We start from the raw sequence: 23,498 nt of genomic DNA, 5'->3' as shown, positions 1-23,498 counted from the left end.
GAGAGAGAGAGAGAGAGGTACAACCTCAGGCATGCCCGGTCCCAATGTACCCGGATTATGGCCACTCTACTACATGTATATTATACAGTAGCAAGAGTACTTACACCAGAGTGTGCAACTCTGCAGCTGATCTGGCCTACGGAGGTTTTTTGTTGATGTCAACTTTTGAGTGTGCATGACACATGTCGTACAAAACATACGCTGGGCGCCGATATTCATTGCAAGTGTGTGTGTTTTCGCCGCTTTCAGAAACAAAAATTATCACTTCTCCTCCCGCTGTTGTAGCCTTTCGTCGTAGTGCAAGATTAGCAAACGCGAAACCCGGCCAAATTCACGAGACCACAGACTCGCAGTGCACGCATCGTGCGGTATAACTCATGATCTCCAGACAAGTTGACGACAACAAACAATTCCGCCCATGATACTATAATATTGATAATACTTCCAAGTACACAATTCACGGGGGAAATCCAAGGGACTACACGCTGCAGATTGGCCATATGAAAACCAGTGCTACAGTGTGGTGGAATACTCCCCTGCTGCACTACTATGGTCAGTATGTACATGACTACACAGATACATTATAGTTCTCTCCTAGTTCTCTCCTAGTATGTAGAATATCCCAGCACATCGCACACTTGCCAAGATACTTCATGACTAAACGTCGGCAGGCTGGGTGCTCAAACAGCATTGCTATACGGCTCAGCATGGTACACACGCACGCGTGCACACATGCATCCAAACTGACTGTGAGCGAGCTCAGACACAGCCAGGTACTGGATCCGAGCCGATACGTATACATGATGTGTGTGTGCGTGTGTGTGTGTATGGTGCAGTGGTATGTGCAGCGATTTCCAATCGATAGATTGCGGGTTCGATTCCCGACGATTATGGTCACACACGTCTTTCTTCTCTTTCTCAGACTCTTCCTGACTTTTCTTTCATTCTCCTGGGTGGTTACCAACAGCCAGTGCATGCCGGAGTATGTGGTGTGATGTGTGTGCGGGAAAAAAAAAAAAATGAAAAAGACCAAAAATAGGGATTCACTGGCCAGAAAATGTCACTCCAAATAGCTGTATGGTGTAGACCAGGCTGAATAGTGACGGTCAATTCTTCAGCCTTGCAAGCTGTTGAATGGTGTAATCCCAGCACAAGTTGCTATGGCTTCTGCCGTAGCATTGCTATCATCGCCTCCGGCGATGGGCGTCAAAGGTCAAGGTGTGTGTGTGTGTGTGTGTGTGTGTGTGTGTGTGTGTGTGTGCGTGTGTGTGTGTGTGTGCGTGTGTGTGTGTGTGTGTGTGTGCATGTCAGTACCTCACTGGTTGGCTCACACTAGGTACAATGTCATGTTATCTAGAATGAATCTAGACAGATAGTGCACATGCAACTCACCAACCTCGTGATTGCAACTCGTTATGTACAGGCACACCATGAAAGCAAGCAAGCGGACACATGTATGTGCACGCGCATGCGCATGCCCACACGCGCACACACACACACACACACATGTCTAAACCATCACGTACTTGTCCAATGCCTTGTAGTAACGATCAAGATCCGTGTTGGACAACTCCGTGGTCTACAGCAAAAAGAACAAGCAAAGAGAGGAGACATTGTCACAAGACATACTGGTATTGACTCAGCTTGGTTAAATAGTATACTAGTAATAGCAGCACATGCTCACATCCCAAAAGACAGGCTGTGCCTGATATACCCATGGCGATTTCGTTGCAGAGCAGGCAATTTCCTTGTAAGCCAGCACACTTAAAAAAATGAAAATAAAACCACCTTGGCAAGCTTACCTTGACTTTAATGTGATACTCGCGATACTTGGCATCCGCATCCTTGTACATGTCACTTGCAAGCTCACGGCGTAACCGTTTGATTTCCTCCTCGAGACCAAACTGACGCCCTTCATGTCGAGTTCGCTGTTGATGCAACGACAACGATAACAACGGCAACAGCAACTCTTATGGGTCTCGCTGTACTTTCCCTAACAATTCATTCCCCACTGCTTAACTCCATGCATTACTAGATATAGGCCACAGTGAGAATAGAAGACTCCAGCAGCAGCAGCAGCAGCAACAGCACCAGCAACAGCACAACAGCAGCAGCAGCTACTTTTGCAAGTTGGCACATCATACGACAACTGGAGAAAAAAAGCAGCAACTTGTCATAGCTAAAGCACCAACCTCTCTCTTCAGCTCCTGCTCCTGCTCTTCAAGCTTTTCGCGCTCTCTGCAGCATAACATACATGTACATACACATATACACACGCACACAGACAGACACACAGACAGACACACAGACACACATACACACACAGGCACAGACACAGACAGACACACACACACAATCACATACACACAGGCACAGACACAGACACTGACACAGACACACACTTACACACACACACACACACGCACAAACACACACACACACGTACACACATGCATGCACAGATCAATCCAAATGTAAAGGCAACAGCAGTTGACGCTTTGCCATGTGTGCAGCTGTACTGCACTTTTTAGCTACATTGTAGCCTCATTTACTCTGTGCTGCGCTGATGAGTTCAAAAAGAACGAAACAGCATGCTGTCCGCAGATTGAGTAGCTACATTGTACATAACTATAATATAGCTGTTACTACAGTACGCATGTGTCCGCCCTGTCAATGGATATTACTACATGTACATCTGCCACCGCCACCGCCGGCATCAGTGCTTTCAAAAACAAAATAAAAAGAACAAAGTTGTGCCACACACCGTTTTGAGTTTTTCCGCGTTGCACTGCCCAGCTTGTCTCTCAATTCCTGCACACGATTGTCGATGACGATCATCTCGTCCTCGTAGCGCAGTATGTCCATACTGTCTGAGATGGCACGTTCGTGAACCTAGGAAGTGAGAGAGAGAGAGAGAGTGAGAGAGAGTGAGAGAGAGAGTGAGAGAGAGAGAGAGAGAGTGAGAGAGAGAGTGAGAGAGAGAGAGAGAGAGAAAGAGAGAGCGCCGGAGAGAGAGAGAGAGAGAGAGAAAGAGAGAGCGCCGGAGAGAGAGAGAGAGAGAGAGAGAGAGAGAGAGAGAGAGCGAGAGCGAGAGAGAGCGCCAGAGAGAGAGAGAGAGAGAGAGAGAGAGACAGAGAGACAGAGAGTGAAAGAGAGAGAGAGAGGGAGGGCAGAGCAGAGCAGAGGAGAGAAAGAGTTATCAGTAAAGCTGCATGCTCTTGACAGGTCCACTATGTAGTGTAACGAGAAAACTAGCAGAGAGACAACAGCAGTTGGCACAGAGCTCAGTACCGGTATTTGATTTCATATGTCTCACGCCCATGGGCAAGAAGCTAGTAAGTGTCATCAATAACAAGAACACACTACATCACCACCAATATCAATATTAACCACTACTAGTAATGCATGCTCATTTTGCAGGGGAGAAAGTTGGCATACAATGTAGTCACCATGACTTGGGTACAAGTGGGCATAACAAAGAGGAGACAGATGAATACTTCAATGAAAACCAACATACTTCTACTGTAAACCCGGAAACAACCTTTGCGCCTGTTTTAGTTCGCGATTTGCGAGCACAGACAAATTTGCTCCTGGAGATGTTCGTGATTGGGGTCAATTTCCTCAATTTCTTTACTACAGTTCTACGTTTCACGCCGGCCCACGTTTGCGATTTCACATAGCGAAAACCGTGAAAGATTCCCGATGGCAAAGGTTTGTGGGGTTTACAGTAAGCAGAATAATAAATGTACACGTATCAAGTACAGACAACACAGACGTTAGCGTGTTCCAGTACCTGATGTGACGCCACTGATTTGTTCAACTTGGAGATCTGTTCGTCCACCTTGGTACGCTCTTCTTCCGTTGTGGCGAGGCGCTTGCTGATTTGTTCAAGCTGTGAGTGGGCTCGCTGTACTTCATCTCCTTTCCCTTGAGAATTGTACCTGAACACACACACACATACACACGCGCGTGCACACACACATACGCACACACGCATACACAGACACAGACACATACACACACACACACACACACAGAATCATGAAAATACTCCTCAAGAACATACAAGTCGGTTCACAGTAAACTGACTGCGATGCGCCTTCATTAGCAAAATTCCAACAAATGAAAAGTTGTGTTATGTTCAAGACGGGACAAACTACAGTAAGATCGGGCGCCGAAGAACACCTCGCCGAAGAACACCCAGGCTGGAAAACCGGCAAAATTTAAGAACAGTCCAGGCTAGAATTATCAGATTTAAGAACACTTTTAAAAATGTACACGTAGATCTACATTGTACATGTATGGGAGGTGAGTACATGTCATGTACACGTGTAAACAGTAACTGCTACATGTACAGTCATTCCCATTTACGACACCCACTAGTTTAGAATAGAAGTACTACATTGCACTACATGTACATGTACATGTACATGACGTCACTCGACTCGCCGCGCGCGTGTGAATAAGAACGGTCTGGCTAGAATCAAAAATTTAAGAACTTTCCTAGGCTGCGCTCGAGCCCCTGCGTTCTTCGGCGCCCGATCTTACTGTACTCTAAAAGTACACAACATAAACATGCGTGTCGGTGGCCAAAAAGTTAGCCTAGTGATTACCTGACCAACCGAACCTGAACGATGGCAACTGGCAGCACATCCTACCAGTGCACTCATCATACATACATGTCAAGTTGTAAACATCTGCCAAGCAGGTCGGAGAAAGAAACCATTTCTGCCAGTCATTTGGAAGCTCGCAGCACATCACCAATCACCATCAACATCAACATGCACATACAAAAAAGAAAGAAAGAGGACAATGCGCTCACTCATTGATACGATCTGTTGTCTCCTTGATCTTCGCTGCCTTGCCACGTATGTCGTTAATCTGGAGCCAGGAACAGTGGGCAGGTGCAGCATACCGTGCACCATACAACACAGAGTCAGCAAACAAAGAAATAATTCAATGCGAGCAGACTGAGAGAACAGTGGTGCACAAAGGAGTTGGTTGAGAAGACGCCGACTGCACACAGTGCTGTACGCCGCAGTGTACGGTAAGCACTGCCTCTTCGCTTACCCCACTATCTCTCTGCTCATGTAGCCCTATTGGCGCCCATCCCAAACCACCGGGACATATATAAGTAGATCATACCCCCATAAAGTGATTAAAGACCGAAACATCCCCCCCCCCAGCGGAGCACTTCAAGTGTGGAAAGCAGACACCATTTTGCCATGATGTGTAGGATTATTACTGACCCCCTGCAGCTCTTTCTCCTCACTAGCGCTGTGCTCCTCCTTCTGTCTCCGACGTGCATCCTCCTGCTCCGTCAGCTTGCGCTGTACAAGCAAAGAATCATTTTATAATTAAACTGATGCACCCGCATCATGCAAGTCCAAAACACCAACACGCATGTGCGCACACGCGCACACACACAACTACACACGTGCATTTACATTGTACATTATGAACAATGATGTACATGAGACAGACCAGCCACTTACTTGCAACGGCTCCAGCTTGCGTTCCGCTTCCTACAGACACAACCAAGAACAAATTAGAAAATTACCAATGTGAAGACACTTCCACATTCTTACGTTTCCCACCTAAACAGCATTGTAATCATGAGTAGCAGGGGAAGAGTCGTGGAGTTCAACCTTTTCTTGCTACAAACCTTCTCACGTAACGCACGCACACACACACACCACACATACACATGCACATACACACACATGCACACATACACACATGCACACACACACAAATACACACAAACACACACACCACACACATACGCATGCACATACACACACATGCACATACACACACATGCACGCGCACACACAAACGTACAACTAGTCACACACCATCAATACTAGTGCTACTGCTACCGTCACACTGACCTGAATTTCACGAGATAAGTTCTGGTTTGAACCAGCCAGCTCGACCTTCTGCTCTTGCAGCTTTTGGCTTCGCTGCATCTGATCTGTGATCTCCAGCTAGTGTGAAGGACGGAAAGAGAGACAAATGACAGAGGTCAGCCGGTGGAGTGATGACGTCACCAGCACAGACACGTTGTTACATGCACTCTCTAGAGTGAGAGCAGGTGAAAATAGACCTCAGGAGCAGTGTGGTGCGGTGTGGTCGAGGTCCCACTGTGCCAGCACAGTATGTACTGTATAAGCAGAAAATTTCGTCGGTCAATAATTTCGTCCAACTCCAAAGAAAGGGAGTTCGTCCGGTTGTAAATTTCGTCCACGGATCATAAGAGTGTATTGAAAAGCTGAACAAATCGACATTAGTCCGGCATTTAATTTAGTCCAAAAGCTCCTTGGACGAAAAAGACGAAATTAAATTCCAGACGAATATTTCTGCTAACCACCTCAACCTTAGGGCATCATACAGTGTACCGCATTTTCCGGAGTTTAAGACAACTTCACTGACAAGACTCAACCCTTCTTGCAATAAATAAAGCCATTAAACGGTTTTAACTCGGATACTGAGCCAGTAATATTTGTAAAAAAAAGAGAAGAAAACACATGAGAACGAGTTACGCAGCAAGTAAATGTCTCAGTAGCTTGTCAGTTTTGTGCCCTATTACCACACTTTCTGACTGTTTATCATCATGTTACAGTCGTGGACAGTTGCTGCATAACTCGTTCTCATGTTTTTTCTTCCCTTTTTTATATTAAATTGTTTCACAACTAAATCACAAGTATTTTCGTACCATCATTCTGCACCGTAGCTCTACTCCTACACCATGATGAAGAGTCCATAAGTGATCTTGATTTGGTGTTTTCTGCACGAGTTCAGCACCCTTAAAGTAATCTCAATTTGGCTAAAAAAAATCTGTTCTTATTAAAAGTGAACAGTTCTCAAATTTCCGAGATGAGCCCACCCGTTACCTCCTGTCAAAACTCTTCCCAATGCCTCTGAAACAATTAGTGACTGACCTTTCTCTCACGGGCATTCTGCATGGTCTTGCGCAGGTTGAGAATGTTGCGGTCATAGTCGGTGACACGCTGCCGTGTGAGTTCAAGCTGTCGACTCTTAGACTCACTGCACATGCCAAGTAGCAAAACAAATCCAAAACAGATGCAGCTTTCAACAGGTGTTTCACAGGCAGCTGATACAAATTAGTACAGAAACTATCTACCAAAGGTCGCCGCACCGTGACCAGTCTGCCAGCCGGATCTGCTGATTGGGCCCCCTGCATGCATGCCCGGCGTACACACTTCTACACAGGATGGAGCAAGCCACGCTGGCACAAGCACCGGTGAGAAATGATCAAACACATGACGTAACTCCCTTACCTGTCGATCTGCTTCTGCTGCAGCTCCTGCGTCAGTGCTTGAATAGACTTGCTAGAGCCTGGCACAATCAACAACCAACCAGAGAAGACCGCTAAATTGGCCGCGGCGGCAAGCCTGCTGGATCCACCTACAGCTTCTAGTCCTAGGACCAACACTAATCTGAGCAAGAATCCAGTCCTGCTCCTGTCACATCACTGCTCCCAAAGATCAACACTACAGAGACATCGACACTATCCTGGAGGCAGCTTCAAAGGCAGAGCTATCCTGAAGGCAACTAACTCTACTTTACAGGCAGAGCTGCAGTAGCTGGAGAAGCCTGTCAGTATAGTACTGCACAGACCAGTATTACACACCATGTCTCACTGAGTTAAAGCTTAATTCAGCCTTGTTCCATTGCTAACTTGTGAAATTTTCCACTACTATGGACTACGATGGGTCTCTTCCCAAACAAGGTAACGTGAAACTCGAGAGGGGGGGGGGGGGGGGGGGGCATGACCATTGATTTGGTAAGTGCATGAGTGTGATTTGCCTGTTGTATTGCGGATTGAAGATATGTTTTCTTCCCTCAATCGATCTCCTTGTTTTGATGCTCATCCAAGGCATCTGCAAATACGTTTATTGTCTGCAGGTAATGCTGCCAGTTCTACACCATACCGATTGAAATACCCAGCCATTCGACTAACGATAGGAGGGATGTTGGCGAATAGAAAGTTCACCTGAGTTTTCATTATTTATAGGCCTCATATTCGACTTCTAATCCACTGCATAGAGCAAAAGCCAGCGGAGTCGTACCGACTGTCACTACAGGCACGCTTCTGTGATGACCAAAGTGCCGTTGGGAGTTGTGTGTGTGTGTGTGTGTGGTGTGTGTGTGTGTGTGTGGTGTGTGTGGTGTGTGTGGTGTGTGTGGTGTGGTGTGTGTGGTGTGGTGTGTGTGTGTGGTGTGTGTGGTGTGTGTGGTGTGGTGTGTGTGTGTGTGTGTGTGTGTGTGTGTGTGTGTGTGTGTGTGTGTGTGTGTGTGTGTGTGTGTGTGTGTGTGTGTGTGGTGGTGGTGGTGTGTGTGGTGTGGGGTGTGTGTATGTGTGTATGTGTGTGTGTGGTGTGTGTGGTGTGTGTGTGTGTGTGTGTGTGTGTGTGTGTGTGTGTGTGTGTGTGTGTGTGTGTGTGTGTGTGTGTGTGAGCGTGTGTGTGCACCATGCTCATGCATAGTGCACTGCATGTGCAAGTCACTTCATTCGGAAATGTTGGGGAGTTTGTACATTCACGCCGCAGTTCAAGAGTACCATACGCTTTTCGCAAAGAAAGGCCACCAGCACTGCACGATTGAGCGGAGTCTTACCTCTGAGAGAGCCCTGCTTTTCAGCAATACTTCTCTCCAGCTTCGCCAGGTCTACACGATGGCTCTGCAACATCTTAATGTCACTGTCCAGAGGTTCAAGCTCCCCAAGCTCTGCATCAGCCAGTGCCTCTTCTTCGGCAAGCTACACATGGAAACGCATGCAGACACACAAAGACAAGTAGGGACTATTAAACAGTGATAACAGTTCACAAGAACTCAAACCGTAACTCTCTCTCTCTCCCTCCCTCCCTCCCTCTCTCTGTCTCTCTCTCTCTCTCCCCCTGTTCCAAACGATCTCTGCACTGTGAACAACTGTATATGTCACCAAATGTTCGGGCATGGTCCATTGGGTAAAGAATTGGGAAAGGACCAATTGTAAAGTCAGTTGTTCGCAACGAAGATATTGTTGGGGAGAGGGAGAGTAGAAAGAGACAGAAAGAGAGAGAGAGAGAGAGAAATGTGTAAATAGCTGAGTAGGAGTCAACAATTCAAAAGTTAACCAGGCCTCACAACAATAATGATAATTATGATACGCACTAAAGCAAAGGAAAGTTCAAGGAAAGAAGAATCAACACGACCAGCGATATGTCCCCACCCTTCCCTTACGGTCAGTCAATCTTTTTCAGCAAGAGCAGGGACATTCAGCATGCAGTCACTACAGCCTACAGCCTACCAAGTTTAATTGAGTTCCACAAGTGCAAAGAACAATGCTGTGCTAACCTCATCCGACTGCTCAGTCAGCGACCCGATCTGCTCATCCAGCTCTGAGATCTTCTTCTTTGTGTCAGGGATCTTCCGCTGACGAATTTCCGCCATCTGGATGGGAGAGGGAGAGAAAGGGGGAGAAAGGGAGAGCAAGAGGGAGCGTGAGAGGGAAGATAGAAAGACATACTTGTAGATTGATAAGTACATGCATACATACATACCTACCTAGAGAAAGAAGAAAATGAGTAGGGAGAAAAAAGAGAGCACAGTCAGCTGTTTGAAGCACAACAGACCATGTACAATGGAACAGCATAGTCGCAATGAATTGCAACGCAAATGAGATATCACATGTTAATCAACAGCAATATCACATTGCTGACTAGAGCTCAATCGGACACAACGTCCGGTATAAACGCAAAAAAGCCCAATGTCTTTATTGCACCTGCAGTAAAACCTGTCAAGGCGACCACTCTGATAAGGTGACCACCTGCCTCAGAGGACCACTACAACTAGGACCAAGGGATGTTATTTCCTGTCAACCGACCCTGGGTAAGGAGACCACCTGCACAAAGCGACCACATACGAAGGCCCCTGGAGCGGTCGCCTTAGACAGGTTTCACCAAGAGTACATAACCCCCCAGAGTGTGCAACGCCTGATCCAGCTCTGCATAGGGTCTTGGTCGAGCGTAATCGGATCTTTGCGTCATAATACCGTACACATCTGAGGGGAACCCGGGGAGTCGCGGGTACTCTCGGATCAAAAACAACGGTGCCCTGCCTCGAGACCGGCCTTGCGCTGGTGTGGAGTGTACGCATGACATCAGAAGATCCGATTCCGCTCGACCAAGACCCTATGCAGAACTGGATCAGGCGTTGCACACTCTGGGGGGTTATGTACTCTTGGTTTCACTGTATCCTAGAAACTGATAAAGAAGTTAAAAGAACCTACGTTGTCAACCAATGGTCGGATATTCTGCAGCTTCTTCAACTCTGCACGTGCTGCTGTCAAGTCACTCTGCATCTTCTGCTTATTCTGTGGCATGGCTGCTCCTTTGTCAGCAAGCTACAGGACAAAACGTGAGAAAAGCAGAAGAGCGGAAAGGCACAGCAGTCGGACACGACACATGGCCAGTACGGCACAGAGCAACGCATCACACCCTGATGCGAAGTGATAGAAGAACATGTGTGGCCACTGGCTACCCAGCAGAATGAGACAAAAATGATTGAATGCGCCTTACCATATATCCAGAATACTGTGACAACAATACAAACACACAGCATGTCCAGGGTTGAGCTCAGGCCACTATGGTACTAGCATCAGGAAGAATGCACACCATGTTTAACATGAGACGGCTACGCACACGAACTGCAAGCTCCCGGCTGCGCTAAACTACACCGCGAGTGGGATGTGTCCTCACCTTCTTCACAACGACTTCCATTTCCTTGGACTCGCGCTGGAAGTTGCGGTCGCACACTGGACACGAGTGGTTCTTCTCCAGCAGCTTACGAAGGAGATTGAAGAACTTTGGTGCAGCACCAGTGACAGCGAGATCACTGCAAAATGAAGAAGAGAAAGAAAGATAGATATGTATTATGATCATGGATATATGGATGTAATGGGGACAGTCAGCGACAGACACAGAGCAATAGGATTCCGTTAGAGATTTCCAGCTCCAGGATGGGGTTTGATGCATGCAATAGATATTCAAAAGCACTTGTTGGCCAAGAGCGGTGGCTCTGGCGTGCATAGGAACTTCACAATGCGAAAAAGGATTATCGTGGAACATTCGGTACATAGAACAAAATCCTCGTGACTTCGAAATGTTCACGCTGGATTGGAAGTGCCGCAAGTACATTCGTCTTCAGAAAATTGATTATTCAGTGCACACAATGCATTTGAAACCGATATTGCGTGAAGAAATAATGTACAATGTACATATTGTAATACTCACTCTTGAAGAGACTCGATCTTCGTCTCCACCTCCTTCAGGGTTTGGTTGACTTCTCCTTCTCGGCACACCGCCTCAACACGTCGCTCGAAGCCTGCAAAGAGCACCAATGAACCATCAATGCCGCTCCCACGATCACTGTTTGTTGTCCACTGAAATAATAAATGTGAGGGTTCGCGACAGAGTCAATCAGACTGAATTTTCCACATCTGTACACCATCACTCCCTAGGATCAAGGTAGAGTGCAGCTCCCAAACCACCGGGACATATATAAGTAGATCATCAACTCCCATAAAGTGATTAAAGACCGAAACGCCCACGCTGTCCATTACTCAGGTGCAACATGTGGGCACATTGCTCCCATTGAAATAGACCCCGGATTTCTATAGTTAATTACTCCTGGAACTAGAAAGTATGCACTGTTGAATAGTGACAAAGAACTCAGGTGGGAAAAATCACTGCAAGAGAGAGAGAGAGAGAGAGAGAGAGAGAGAGAGAGAGAGAGAGAGAGAGAGAGAGAGAGAGAAAGAGAGAGAGAGAGAGAGAGAGAGAGAGAGAGAGAGAGAGAGAGAGAGAGAGAGAGAGACCGGACAGCCAGCACAAATGCAATAGCATTGCTTTTGAAATATCCAGAGAATAAACACACTACAAAGTACAAACTAGAATGCAGTTTACCTTGCAATTCACGCTCATGCTGCTTAAGTTGCTTTCTGGGAAAGGGAGGACACAGGCGGGTTAAAAGCACACACATACACACAAATACTGGTAGTACCATATGAAACACACAGCAGGAGGTGCAGCCTGGTATAATCCTAGACAGCCAGCAAACAAAAGCTGATACACACACACACACACACACACACACACATCATGTACCGTTGTGGACAGGCCACACGTATACTTGCAAACTCCACCAAGCAAACACCGAGAGATCATTTTGAACATACTGGTGGTAGGACTTGTCGGTCTCTTGGGTGCGCAGGCGCGAACTCAGCTCACCACTGCGCTTCTTCACATCCCGCATGTTGTCACGACGTTCCCTAAATAGCAGCAGCAGCAGCAACCACAGCAGGTATTAACCAGTGACAGCATCGTCAATCCTACCAGTCATGTCGTCATGCTCATAGGCAAACAGCACATGCCGCACAGCAGTGCCCGATGACACCCAGACCGACTATAAGGCAATGCTGTGCCACACCACCTGAAGCCGCGCACACGTACGCTACACATGTAGCTGCATGGATGAAAGCACGGGTCCGCGCTCAACCCAGACCCCCATTCACACAAGGCATGCACGGGACTTTAAAGTTGAACATAACACAGCACAGTGTACTTGTAGAGGGTGACAAAGCATGATCACACTATACACGTCCACCTACACAGTGGAGTGGGCTTAGTAGACAGTACATGACTACATGCAGTAGCATCATGGGACACACTTACCGCAGTTGGCCCTGGAACGCTTCTTGCAAGTTCTCCGGCAGTGTGCCACCAAACAGCTTCACCAGTGTGTCGTCATGATCACGTTCGCTGCACAACCACGCAAAGGAATATGCATACAAACGAGTATACACGCATGCAATCTGCTTCTTTGTGGTGCTGTGGGGCAGCCATGCTCCACTGGCTGGCTGTTCGTTGGTGCTGTGGGGCAGCCACTACACTGGCGATTCCAAAAGCTGGTCATATTGTATGGCAATCGTTTCTACCGGAAGCTGATCGTTTGCTCTTCGATCTACATAATTTTGATTGTGAGAAGTAGTCCAGAATTGGCAGACAAGGTTTCTCACCGCACAGACAGCATCATACACGTGACAGGGAGAGCAAGCTCATGCTCCCAACATGGTACACGTTGCTGGTAAGCAAACATGAGCATGCCCGGGCGCACGCACCCACACCCACACAGTGAACCGGTGCAGCAGGCAAGTAAAGAAGATGCACTCACATCTTCTTGATGGCCTCCTCCTTGGCAAGTCGGGTCTTTTTAAGGATGTCCAGTTCTGCACGAGTTTTGGTGTACTGGTGAGCACGGCTTACCTCTGTCCTGTTATCAACAAACACAGGTCATTGGGAAGAGAGAGAGAGAGAGAGAGAGAGAGAGAGAGAGAGAGAGAGAGAGAGAGAGAGAGAGAGAGAGAGAGAGAGAGAGAGAGAGACAGACACACACAGAGGGAGAGGACGTTATGCCGCGCATCAACTACAATACAGCTTTAGTTTGAGAATGAGTAAACACCACCTGATACACAAACCATCTTTTCTCGGAGTGTACCAAGGGAATGGAGTTTTCACCCCAACCTACAGGGAAAGGCCTGAATGGTAGATCAATGTAAGGGCAGCAGAGGAATGGGGAGTTCCAATGTCAATCAGGCCGCGATGCTGAAATTGCCATGCTGCACAGACATACACTCTTGTCTGTGCAAAGAACTGAAGAAAATCGGAGAAACGTACGTCAGCTCACTGATCTCTCTGTCCAAGACCTTCTTCTCGCGCTCAAGTTGGCCAATCTGTTCTCGGTCTAGTTCATGCGTGCTATCTTCCTCGGCAGACTTCAACGCCTCTTCCTGCACCAGCAAAGGATACAAAGGCAGAGCACCACAACATAAGCCGAAAGTATCACCCCCGCTCTTCTCCAGTACATCTTACAGAGCATTGGACTAGTGTATCCTCCACAGGATTTCTTGCCGGAGCTCTAAAGTACCGTAATGTCGTGTGTAAAAGCCGAACTTATTCCTGTAGAAGCCGATGCCAGTACTAGGCTTCTATTCAAGCCAGGCTTCTATTCAAAGCATGTATCTCTGTGTATGTCAATACTAAAACCAGGCTTCTATTCAAAGCATGTATCTCTGTGTATGTCAATACTAAAACCAGGCGTATGGTGCTGACAGTGTATCTTAGCAATCAGGCTTGCATTCAAAACAGGCTTCTATACGAGACGGGCTATTATACAAAGCACTACAGTATGTTTGCAAAAACCGTGGTATGGAGCTAATCGTTTTAAATACATCGATCCCATCACCCATCAACTTCACGTGACACCAGGGCAGATTGCCGGGTGCAAACATAGAATGCTCGACAGCACCGGCGCAGGACTACTAGGAGTGCACACGACACAAGGCAGCGGAAAATCAAGATACACCGCCAGTCTGTGGCGGCTAGCGCGTACACACCGCTTGTTTCATGTCCAGCTCCGCGATGTTGAGCTTTCCCTCGGCACCGGACACCTCGCGCAGCCCGCGAGCAATCTGCTGCAGCTTCTGGTCATTCTCAGCCTGAACAACAGCAGCAGAGAGAAGACAAGAAACATGTCCAACATCACGATAGACGCATGTTCGCTTTTCAACAGAGTCGTGTAGACCTGGTATCCAGTCTCGACGACATACCTGAAGTAGAAGCAAGTGTGGCAAGCAGCAATTGTAAGTGATTGCCCCACCCCCATCCTTGTATGAGGTACAAGAGACAATGGCAACATTGCTGAAACAAGACCAACGATTGTCTCAAAACAAAGATAAATGTAATGGAAACAAAACAATCAAGTCCAGAAAGAGATCTCAATACTGCTGTACTGCCGTATGAGTCTCTCATGTGACCCAGCTCAAAGTGAAACACTGATGGCACAGGAAGACACAGTTTGGTACACTAACAGTGGCGGAAAGACACACCGGGTGCATAGCACTACCTCCCACTGACACGGAGTGAACCGTGTGCTTTCACGCAACGATGCAATACCAAGTTACCGACCTTCAGCTTGCTCTTGTAGCGCTTTGCCTCGGCCAGCTTGGTAAGGTTGCTGTTGATGGTGTCAATGTCACGCTGTTGCCTCTCTTGCTCAGCAGCATGCTCTTGCTGAACACAGCACCACAAGAACAAACCAACAAACATCCTCTTAGCAATACGCTGGACCCAGCTTCACGCTCTAGAACTTGAAAATACACACAAATATTAGTACAGTCAAATCTGCTATGGCCAGGGACTACATGCACAAGCTAGTCAGGAACTACACGCAGAAACAAGCCAGCAACTACAACTATACAGAAACCAGCAAGGAACTGCGCGAGGAAGCCAGTCAGGAGCAGATCAATTCCCAACATGGAGCAGTGTGTCTGCAACTGATTTTCTACAAACGGGTAAATTTAGCAGAAAGAATCATTTGCGATTCCCAAACCTAATTTTGCGACAACCGAGTTCAGCGACTAGAGTCCCTAGTCGAAAAAATCCCCAGTCATGTGAATGATGATCGCAGGAATACAAACTCTCATTGGAAAAGGGTTACGGTTTAGTAATTCCCCTCCCTTGGCTAAAATCGCTAAAGTGAGACCATCTTTAAAATTCCCACTTCACAGCAATACTCCTTGCATGTGAGAACAATACCAGTTGCCCCTGGCCATGCACTCATGACAGGATTCACAGTAGAAGCCTGGGTACTTGTTTTAGAAGGCACATGCATGTGCAGTGTGTGTGTGTGTGTGTGTGTGTGTGTGTGTGTGTGTGTGTGTGTGTGTGTGTGTGTGTGTGCGCGTGTGTGTGTGTGCATACCGTGAAACTACATCCACTGAGAAGGCATACTTTGCTTTAGAAGAACTACAGTGTACATGTGCATCTATGACGCATCATCACATCACATCACATCATCACATCATCACATCATCACATCACATCACATCACACATCACACATCACATCATCACATCATCACATCATCACATCATCACATCATCACATCATCACATCATCATATCACATCATCATATCACATCATCACATCACATCATCACATCACATCATCACATCACATCATCACATCACATCATCATATCACATCACATCATCATATCACATCATCACATCATCATATCACATCATCACATCACATCACATCATCACATCATCACATCATCACATCATCACATCATCATATCACATCATCACATCACATCATCACATCACATCATCACATCACATCACCACATCACATCATCATATCACATCATCACATCACATCATCACATCACATCACATCACATCATCACATCATCACATCATCACATCACATCACACATCATCACATCACATCACACATCATCACAGTACAGAAGAGTACAGCACAGTACAGCGTGTTCACTGTGCAGAATGTAGGGATAAGTAGATCGGCCCGCGCTATGGCGAGCGAATGCCACCGGTCCCTTTGGGGTTCTCTCGAAGAGGTTTGATTGTGCCAGCATAACATACGCACACGCGCACACACCCACACACCTTTTGCTGGCGATGTCCATTGATCAACCCCTCCACCTCTCCTTTCAGGTTGCGGAGAAAGGCAGTCGACCGCTCCTCGTCAAAGGAACCACGAGAAAACTCTACAAGGACATACCGGAGCACAGGAAAGACAGGCAGAAATGCACTTGTTGGAACTCACTGGTAGACTTGAACATACATGTACATGTGCATGTCACTTGGATCATTGGTTAATAAAGGCTTACATGTACAGACAGTCACACTTTACATCAATCAACATCATGAACAGTGGTGGAGGTGATACTCAACATCATGAACGCCTGCGTTTACATGTAATAGACAAAACTGAAATCTGCTAATAGCAACAATAAAGGCTTTCAGTTGCAATTCACATGTCATGAGGATAACTGCAATGAACAAAACATACCAGGCTTCTTCATGAGCTGTGCCAGCTTCACTGCTAGCTCATCTCGTTTCTTGACAGAATTGCGGTGTGCCTACGTGGACAATCACAAACAGAATTCAATAATACCTGAGATGAAGACTAGAACAAAATTCAATAATACCTGAGATGAAGACTAGAACAAAGACCATTTTTTCACGACCTAATCTTTTTTGACAGCTGACCCACTCCCACAAACTGCGATTGCATTCCTACTGGACTAGCACAAAGAGGGTAAGGCATACTCCACTATCAATGATGCTCGCAGTGCTGCACATTGTCATTCCCCTTTCGTGTTCGTGGACGCAAGGGGGGGGGGGGGGGGGGGGGCATCCTCTGGTTTGCCTCTTTATAATGGGGATCAAGAATTTGCGGGTTCCAGTGCCCAAACCAGGGCCGGCGGAGCCGCTCCGGTCGGTCCGGCCATGGCCGGACCAACTTTTCGGCCACCGACGATTTTTTTAGGACGCATGTTGTGATCATCGAAGGTACAGCACGCGTACTTGCGATCTCGCTCTGATCTTGCCGTGCACGCGTGCGCGCTTGAGGGCTAGCTGTGGCGCCTGTGGGCCTGTAACTTCTGTACCCTGTGTACTGTGGCGCGAGTCGCGTGACCTGAAAGCACGTGCCATGATGGATTCTACATTTTTGTAGTACGCGTACTTGACTTGAGGGTTTTTCGTCGAGTGCTTCAGATTCTTTTACTGAACGAAGTAGTTTTTATTTGTCTCGCTGTTCGGTCAGCTTAGCCGCAGTGCATGCTGCTTAGCAGCTATGGCCACTTCCAGCGAAGTATCTGTGCCAGAAGTGCCAGTCCACCCAACCACTTCCTTCGCGTTTCCTCGGCGGGAATTTGGGAAAAAGACAGTGGTGAAGCGCTCTTGTCAGGCGTCTTATTTCAAGACATGGTCTTGGTTGACCTACGATGAGAAAAGAGACGTTGTGTTGTGTCACACGTGCGCAAGTGCTGTGCTGGCGAAAAAACTTTTACCGAAGCGTGGGGACACGGCTTTTCTCTCAAGCGGATTCTGCAACTGGAAGGACGCTACTGTGGGTTTCAAGAACCATGAGACTTCTAGTCACCATCGCGATGCTGTGGAAATGCTGCTAGTGCTACCAGCAACAACTCCTGATGTTGGCGAGATGCTTTCAGGTGCGCACGCAAAGCAGAAGGAGGAGAATAGGAAGTGCTTCTTGAAAATTGTCTCGAACCTTCAGTTCCTGGCGAGGCAAGGTTTGGCATTACGTGGAGACGGATCAGAGGAAGATTCTAATTTTATGCAGCTGCTGAAGCTCCGTGGGCAAGATGATCCTCATGTCAAAACATGGCTTGAGAAGAAAACTGATAAGTACGTTTCTCATGACATGCAGAACGAGTTGCTGCAAGTGATGGCACTTTCTGTGCTGCGGGAAATCAGCAGTCGTATTCGAAACGCACACTTCTTCACTGTCATGGCTGATGAGTGCACCGACACTTCAAACAAGGAGCAGTTGGTAATCTGCATTCGCTGGGTAGACAGTGATACGCTGGAGCCCATTGAAGATGTCGTCGGGATGTACAAGATTGATAATATATCTGCATCCACGATTGTGCAGGTGTTGAAGGATCTGTTGATTCGCCTCAATCTGTCCATATCCAAGTGTCGTGGCCAATGCTACGATGGCGCGAGCAACATGTCCGGAGGAAGGAGTGGAGTTGCTAAGCAGCTCAGTGAACTAGAGCCTCGTGCACTGTTCTTGCACTGTCATGGGCATGCTCTCAACTTAGCTGCTGGTGATGCCGTCAAAAGCTGCAAAGTTTTGAAGGACGCCCTGGACACAACATTTGAAGTGTCCAAACTGGTGAAGTTTTCACCGAAGCGTGGCACCATATTCGACAAGATCAAGAGTGAACTGGCTCCTGACTCGCCCGGATTTCGAGTTCTTTGTCCAACCCGCTGGACTGTGCGTGCTGACTCCCTGAAATCGGTCATGGACAATTATGAGGTCCTTCAGGAGCTGTGGGATGTTACGCAGGGTGATACAGCTGATCCAACTATGCGAGCAAGGATAATTGGAGTTGAATCCCAGTTCCGTATGTTTCGCTACTTCTTTGGCATTCATCTTGGTCAGCTGATCCTCCATCACACGGACAACCTCAGCAAGACTCTGCAATCCTCAACTATCTCTGCGTCAGAGGGAGCCCGTGCTGCAGCTATGACCACCGCCACGCTCGAGTCACTGAGAACTGACGAGAACTTTGACTCCTTCTGGTCGACGGTACTGCTCCACCAAGCAGATGTGGATGTGGATGAGCCTGAGCTCCCCCGAAGGAGGAAGGCCCCCCGGCGGTTTGAACCCGGAACTGCAGAGGCGGAGTTCCCTGCCACCGCAAAGGCCATGTATCGTCAGCAGTACTATGAGGCATTGGACCTTGTCGTCACTGCTATAAAGAGGAGATTTGATCAGCCTGGATTCAGGATCTACCAGAATCTTGAAGACTTGCTGCTTTTGTGTGTCCGTGGCAAGCCCTGGGAGGCAGCATTTGCAGCGGTCACTGGCTTCTACAAGGACGACGTCGATGCAGTGCAGCTGAGACTTCATCTTGAGATCCTCCATTCTGCCTACTCTCAAGAAACACAGAACATCACCATCCGTGACATCCAGAGGTACCTGCAGGGCCTATCTGTTGCAGAGCGGCAGTTGATCTCCCAGGTGGTGCTTGTCCTGGAGTTGGTATTGACAATGCCATCCACCAATGCCATCAGCGAGCGGTCGTTCAGTGCACTCAGGCGATTAAAGACGTACCTCCGAACCACAATGAAGCAGAGCCGCCTCAATCACCTCCTGTTGCTGCATGTGCATAAAGAGCACACGGATGCGCTGTCTCTGGTAGCTGTTGCAGATGCCTTTGTTGGCTCCCACGAGCATCGTATGTCTGTGTTTGGCAAATTTTCTGGCCGCGCTTGAGAGCTTTGTGTTAAGTTTTATGGAACACACTGCTTGTTTGACTGATCAAACCCTGTGTGTTAGTAAACATGGTGCGTCAAATTCTACCCTAATGTTTTCTTCACCATGTATTCTACGCAAACTCTTCTATCTTCTGCCATGTCAAGTTCTGCGTACCGGTATTTTCCAACGGTCGCCATCCCACTACTGTTCTGTTCCGGGCATTCCGGCTGACGTTTGTACCCAATTTTCTTCTCCAATTTAAGTTTCATCCGGATGGGGTATGATGGGCCCGGCTCTGTGGGCATGGCCGGACCAATCAACAATTGCTTCCGCCGGGCCTGCAAACATCCTACCTTCTGGGACGCATCCATTCAGCTAACTCTCTTGGAAAAGTGGAAGGTTAGCCCTTCGTGTATAAAATATGTCATCTTGAACTACTATCCTGGCATGTTTGTCATTGCAGAGAGTCCACAACATAGAAAATGTAACCTGCGTGTCAATGCATTGCCAATATCACTGACCTCTGCTTCCTGTTCCAGGCGACCATGCTCCCGGGCTAGTCGATTCCTGGACTCAGAGAGCTGCCGCTGCTCCCGATCCAAATCGGTACGCTGACTGGTTTGCTGCACAACGCAAGACGACAACAGGGAGCTACATTGCAAGAGAAGACTCGTACACTCACACACACACCTGCCAGTTCTTGTAGCATTTGTGAAACAAAGTGGACTCCCAACATGAAACTGCGTCAGACTAACAATGCATGCTCTGATCATGCTTCTGACATAGATAAGAGGACGGCTTCACAATGTGTAACGCTGCAAGGACTACAATACACCACCATAGATCAGAGGACGGTTTCACAATGTGTAACGCTGCAAGGACTACAATACACCACCATAGTACCCAATAAACACACAAGCAAGCTTTAGAAAAGCACCTTAGTCAGGCACTTGTGCATGTACGGAACATCTCCTCCTCCCCCCCCCCCCCCCCCCCCCACACACACAGCCATCGCTATCATGCACCTTTTGCAAGGCGGTCTTCTCACGATTCAATCGATTCTTGGAGTCAGCCAACATTCCCTCGAGATCATCCATTGTTCCTGGGTGAGCATGTGTGCATCACAGACGAGACAAGAAACCAAAAGCAATCAGTATACACCGTATATAAAGCAAGTTGTAACTGCCGACATAGTGCCCGATACCCACAGCGCAGGACTGCTTTCTTCAAACATGTACAGCATGTACACACGTGCACAGAGTCCACCGTAAAGACAGAAGTCAGTGAAGATGTATGTATGTATGTATGTATGTATGTATGCGCCCATATGTTGAGCACAATTTTACTGTTGCACGATTGCCAACCTACAGTACTAGGTATCGTCAAGAAAACATAAACCAGAGTGTGCAACTGTGCATATCAGATCTGAAACAGCGCAGTTCGTGCACTACGTCACCCTGATGAGGTCAGTCAAGCCGCGACTTGCGTACGGCTCAAATTTTCGTGTTCCATAGCCCGGAAATCAGCCAAGTTTGCTTGATTCTAGACGTCCTGTTTCAGGATTTCGGTGTTTTTGTGTGATTGTGTACATCCACCGACAAGTAAATTTACCAGGCTATCCGTATTAAAAAACCGAAATCAGGACAAACTCAGTGACCTGCACCACCGTGACTGGATACGCAACTTTTCACCGTACCTGTGGCTTACCATGCCGTCGGAAATGACGTACTGCACGAATTACGCTCCCACAGGAACCATCCCGAGTTGCACACTCTGGTTTATGTACTCTTGGTATCGTCATTATCTCCCATCGGCTTTCACAGGTGTTGCTCTTCTCGAAGCCATCGGAGTCACTTGCATGCATTTGCCAAGTTATGACCTTGAGAATGTGTCCGTGACTACGCAGTTGTGCCACATCATCAAGAGAATAAATTGCTTTGTAGCTCAACACAGATATGCTCAGTCACGAAGCGAAGTGGGACCTGTGCTGCGCTTCAGTGCTTACACAGCCGTTCTCTGCAGCTCCAAATGGCATAATGTTTGTTTGTTGCAAACCAGACGTGAACAGAGTGAGTAGGACCTGGACATATTCAATCATTCATCATACTTGTACTTGTTCTGCATGTTTTCTTCGGTTTCACAGCACGTTTTTTCTCTGTATGTACATATTTCACACTAATATGTGCATGCACGCACATACACACAGGTGCACACATGCATGCATGCATGCACGCACGCACGCACACATACACACACACTGCAACCGTACCATCGACAACGTTGATCCGAGAACGCAGCTCAATGATCTGCCGGTCTTTCTCTGAATGTTGATGTCCCAATACCTCTGAAGAAGAGGCAGAAGAGACACAACAACACATAGGTGGCAATCAATAAACAATAAATAAAATGTTGGTACGTCACACAAGCAAAACCAACGAAAATAAAGTTTAGTTTACTAAACCCAACTCGTACCGATCTCCTTTTCCAGCTCGTACCACTGCTGAGCAACCTGCTGCAGCTCAGCCAGACGTTCCTGCAAGGGGGATGGACAACAGAGAACAGCATACAGCAACAGAAGTCGGACATGAGGATTTGCACAGACAGACAATGAGCAAGGAACAACTCTCCTACTTGCCAAGAGGACAATGCGGAAGAAAACTTCACAGGTCGAAGAGACTGGCAAAAAATGATAGTGTAGAAAATAACGTATGTATTGAGAACTCCGACGCTTATTTAGTCAAATCTATTTATACACCCGTCGTTATTCAATATCCATGCGTTGTGTAGGCAACAATGGATGCGGGGTCTAGCTAAGTGAAATGAACTAGCCAAACCCGAAGAATACAGGTTATTTGTTCGTTCCATCACTACTTTTTTTGTTTCCTTTCATTTTATTATAGCCCCCCCCCCCCCCCCAACACACACCATCTGCGTCTCGAAGGAATGCAATCCGATATCGTCAGATTCGTGCTGAAAGCGAATAAGGGACAGACGATAGGCACCAGATGGTTTTCGATTCAAAGTGCAGCTTATACACTGGAAATTAAGGTAAGATCAGAGAACAGAAGCCAGGGTGAGTAGCGTACAGAAGCCAGGGTGAGTAGCGTACAGAAGCCAGGGTGAGTAGCGTACAGACTACATGTACTGGCACTGAACAAAGACACACATACACGCTATGACCCACGTCGTCCCTTAAGGCCTTACCTCGATCGGCTGCAGCTTGGCCGTAACTTGCGCAACGCACTCCTTGGCACTGGCTATCCGATCTTCGGCCGTCGCTTTCTGGTCACCGAGCTGCAGAAGGCGTGCAAAAACCGACGGTTGAGCCGCAATCAGGCTAGACATTGCGGACTACTCGTGTGCAATCTTGCAGGAAAAAAAACAGCTGAGCCTGTTAGGCATGTCATGGTGACTGCAGATACTGCAGTGCTGTGGTGTGCTCGCTCTTAAAGGGGAAGTATACCCTAAAATCAAATTTTCACCAGTTGTAGTCTTCTGGGCGCTGAGTCGAATGGTCTTGGTCCGAGGAAGCTGCGACGCTCCCTTCCTACTTGAATCCCAATCGAACTCGCGCACTTCCACCGAAACTGGGTGACTGCGCC

General features: G+C 47.5%; 1 protein-coding gene across 1 annotated transcript in view; it reads right to left on the bottom strand.

Annotated features, from left to right (window-relative positions):
• The window catches only part of LOC135809503 (DNA repair protein RAD50-like), a 36,193-nt gene that overhangs the window by 4,359 nt on the left and 8,336 nt on the right, over positions 1-23,498 (bottom strand). The window contains exons 10-39 of the mRNA XM_065322863.1: positions 23,101-23,190; positions 22,369-22,429; positions 22,166-22,240; positions 20,922-20,998; positions 20,418-20,519; positions 16,951-17,020; positions 16,545-16,645; positions 15,033-15,137; positions 14,462-14,563; positions 13,743-13,855; positions 13,240-13,338; positions 12,741-12,827; positions 12,245-12,337; positions 11,973-12,007; positions 11,301-11,391; positions 10,767-10,902; positions 10,298-10,411; positions 9,364-9,459; positions 8,644-8,785; positions 7,305-7,362; positions 6,945-7,050; positions 5,895-5,990; positions 5,496-5,525; positions 5,250-5,330; positions 4,823-4,881; positions 3,794-3,941; positions 2,765-2,892; positions 2,193-2,238; positions 1,803-1,928; positions 1,527-1,579 (exon numbers count right to left, since the gene is read on the bottom strand). Of these exons, the coding sequence (XP_065178935.1) occupies positions 1,527-1,579; positions 1,803-1,928; positions 2,193-2,238; positions 2,765-2,892; positions 3,794-3,941; positions 4,823-4,881; positions 5,250-5,330; positions 5,496-5,525; positions 5,895-5,990; positions 6,945-7,050; positions 7,305-7,362; positions 8,644-8,785; positions 9,364-9,459; positions 10,298-10,411; positions 10,767-10,902; positions 11,301-11,391; positions 11,973-12,007; positions 12,245-12,337; positions 12,741-12,827; positions 13,240-13,338; positions 13,743-13,855; positions 14,462-14,563; positions 15,033-15,137; positions 16,545-16,645; positions 16,951-17,020; positions 20,418-20,519; positions 20,922-20,998; positions 22,166-22,240; positions 22,369-22,429; positions 23,101-23,190 (2,720 nt within the window). The remainder of the gene's footprint in view (positions 1-1,526; positions 1,580-1,802; positions 1,929-2,192; positions 2,239-2,764; positions 2,893-3,793; positions 3,942-4,822; positions 4,882-5,249; positions 5,331-5,495; positions 5,526-5,894; positions 5,991-6,944; positions 7,051-7,304; positions 7,363-8,643; positions 8,786-9,363; positions 9,460-10,297; positions 10,412-10,766; positions 10,903-11,300; positions 11,392-11,972; positions 12,008-12,244; positions 12,338-12,740; positions 12,828-13,239; positions 13,339-13,742; positions 13,856-14,461; positions 14,564-15,032; positions 15,138-16,544; positions 16,646-16,950; positions 17,021-20,417; positions 20,520-20,921; positions 20,999-22,165; positions 22,241-22,368; positions 22,430-23,100; positions 23,191-23,498) is intronic.

Source organism: Sycon ciliatum, chromosome 2, assembly GCF_964019385.1.
Source record: "Sycon ciliatum chromosome 2, ocSycCili1.1, whole genome shotgun sequence".
In the NCBI taxonomy this organism is placed as follows: domain Eukaryota; kingdom Metazoa; phylum Porifera; class Calcarea; order Leucosolenida; family Sycettidae; genus Sycon; species Sycon ciliatum.
The sequence above is the reverse complement of the archived record's forward strand: the minus strand, read 5'-3'. Positions and strand labels throughout refer to the sequence as shown.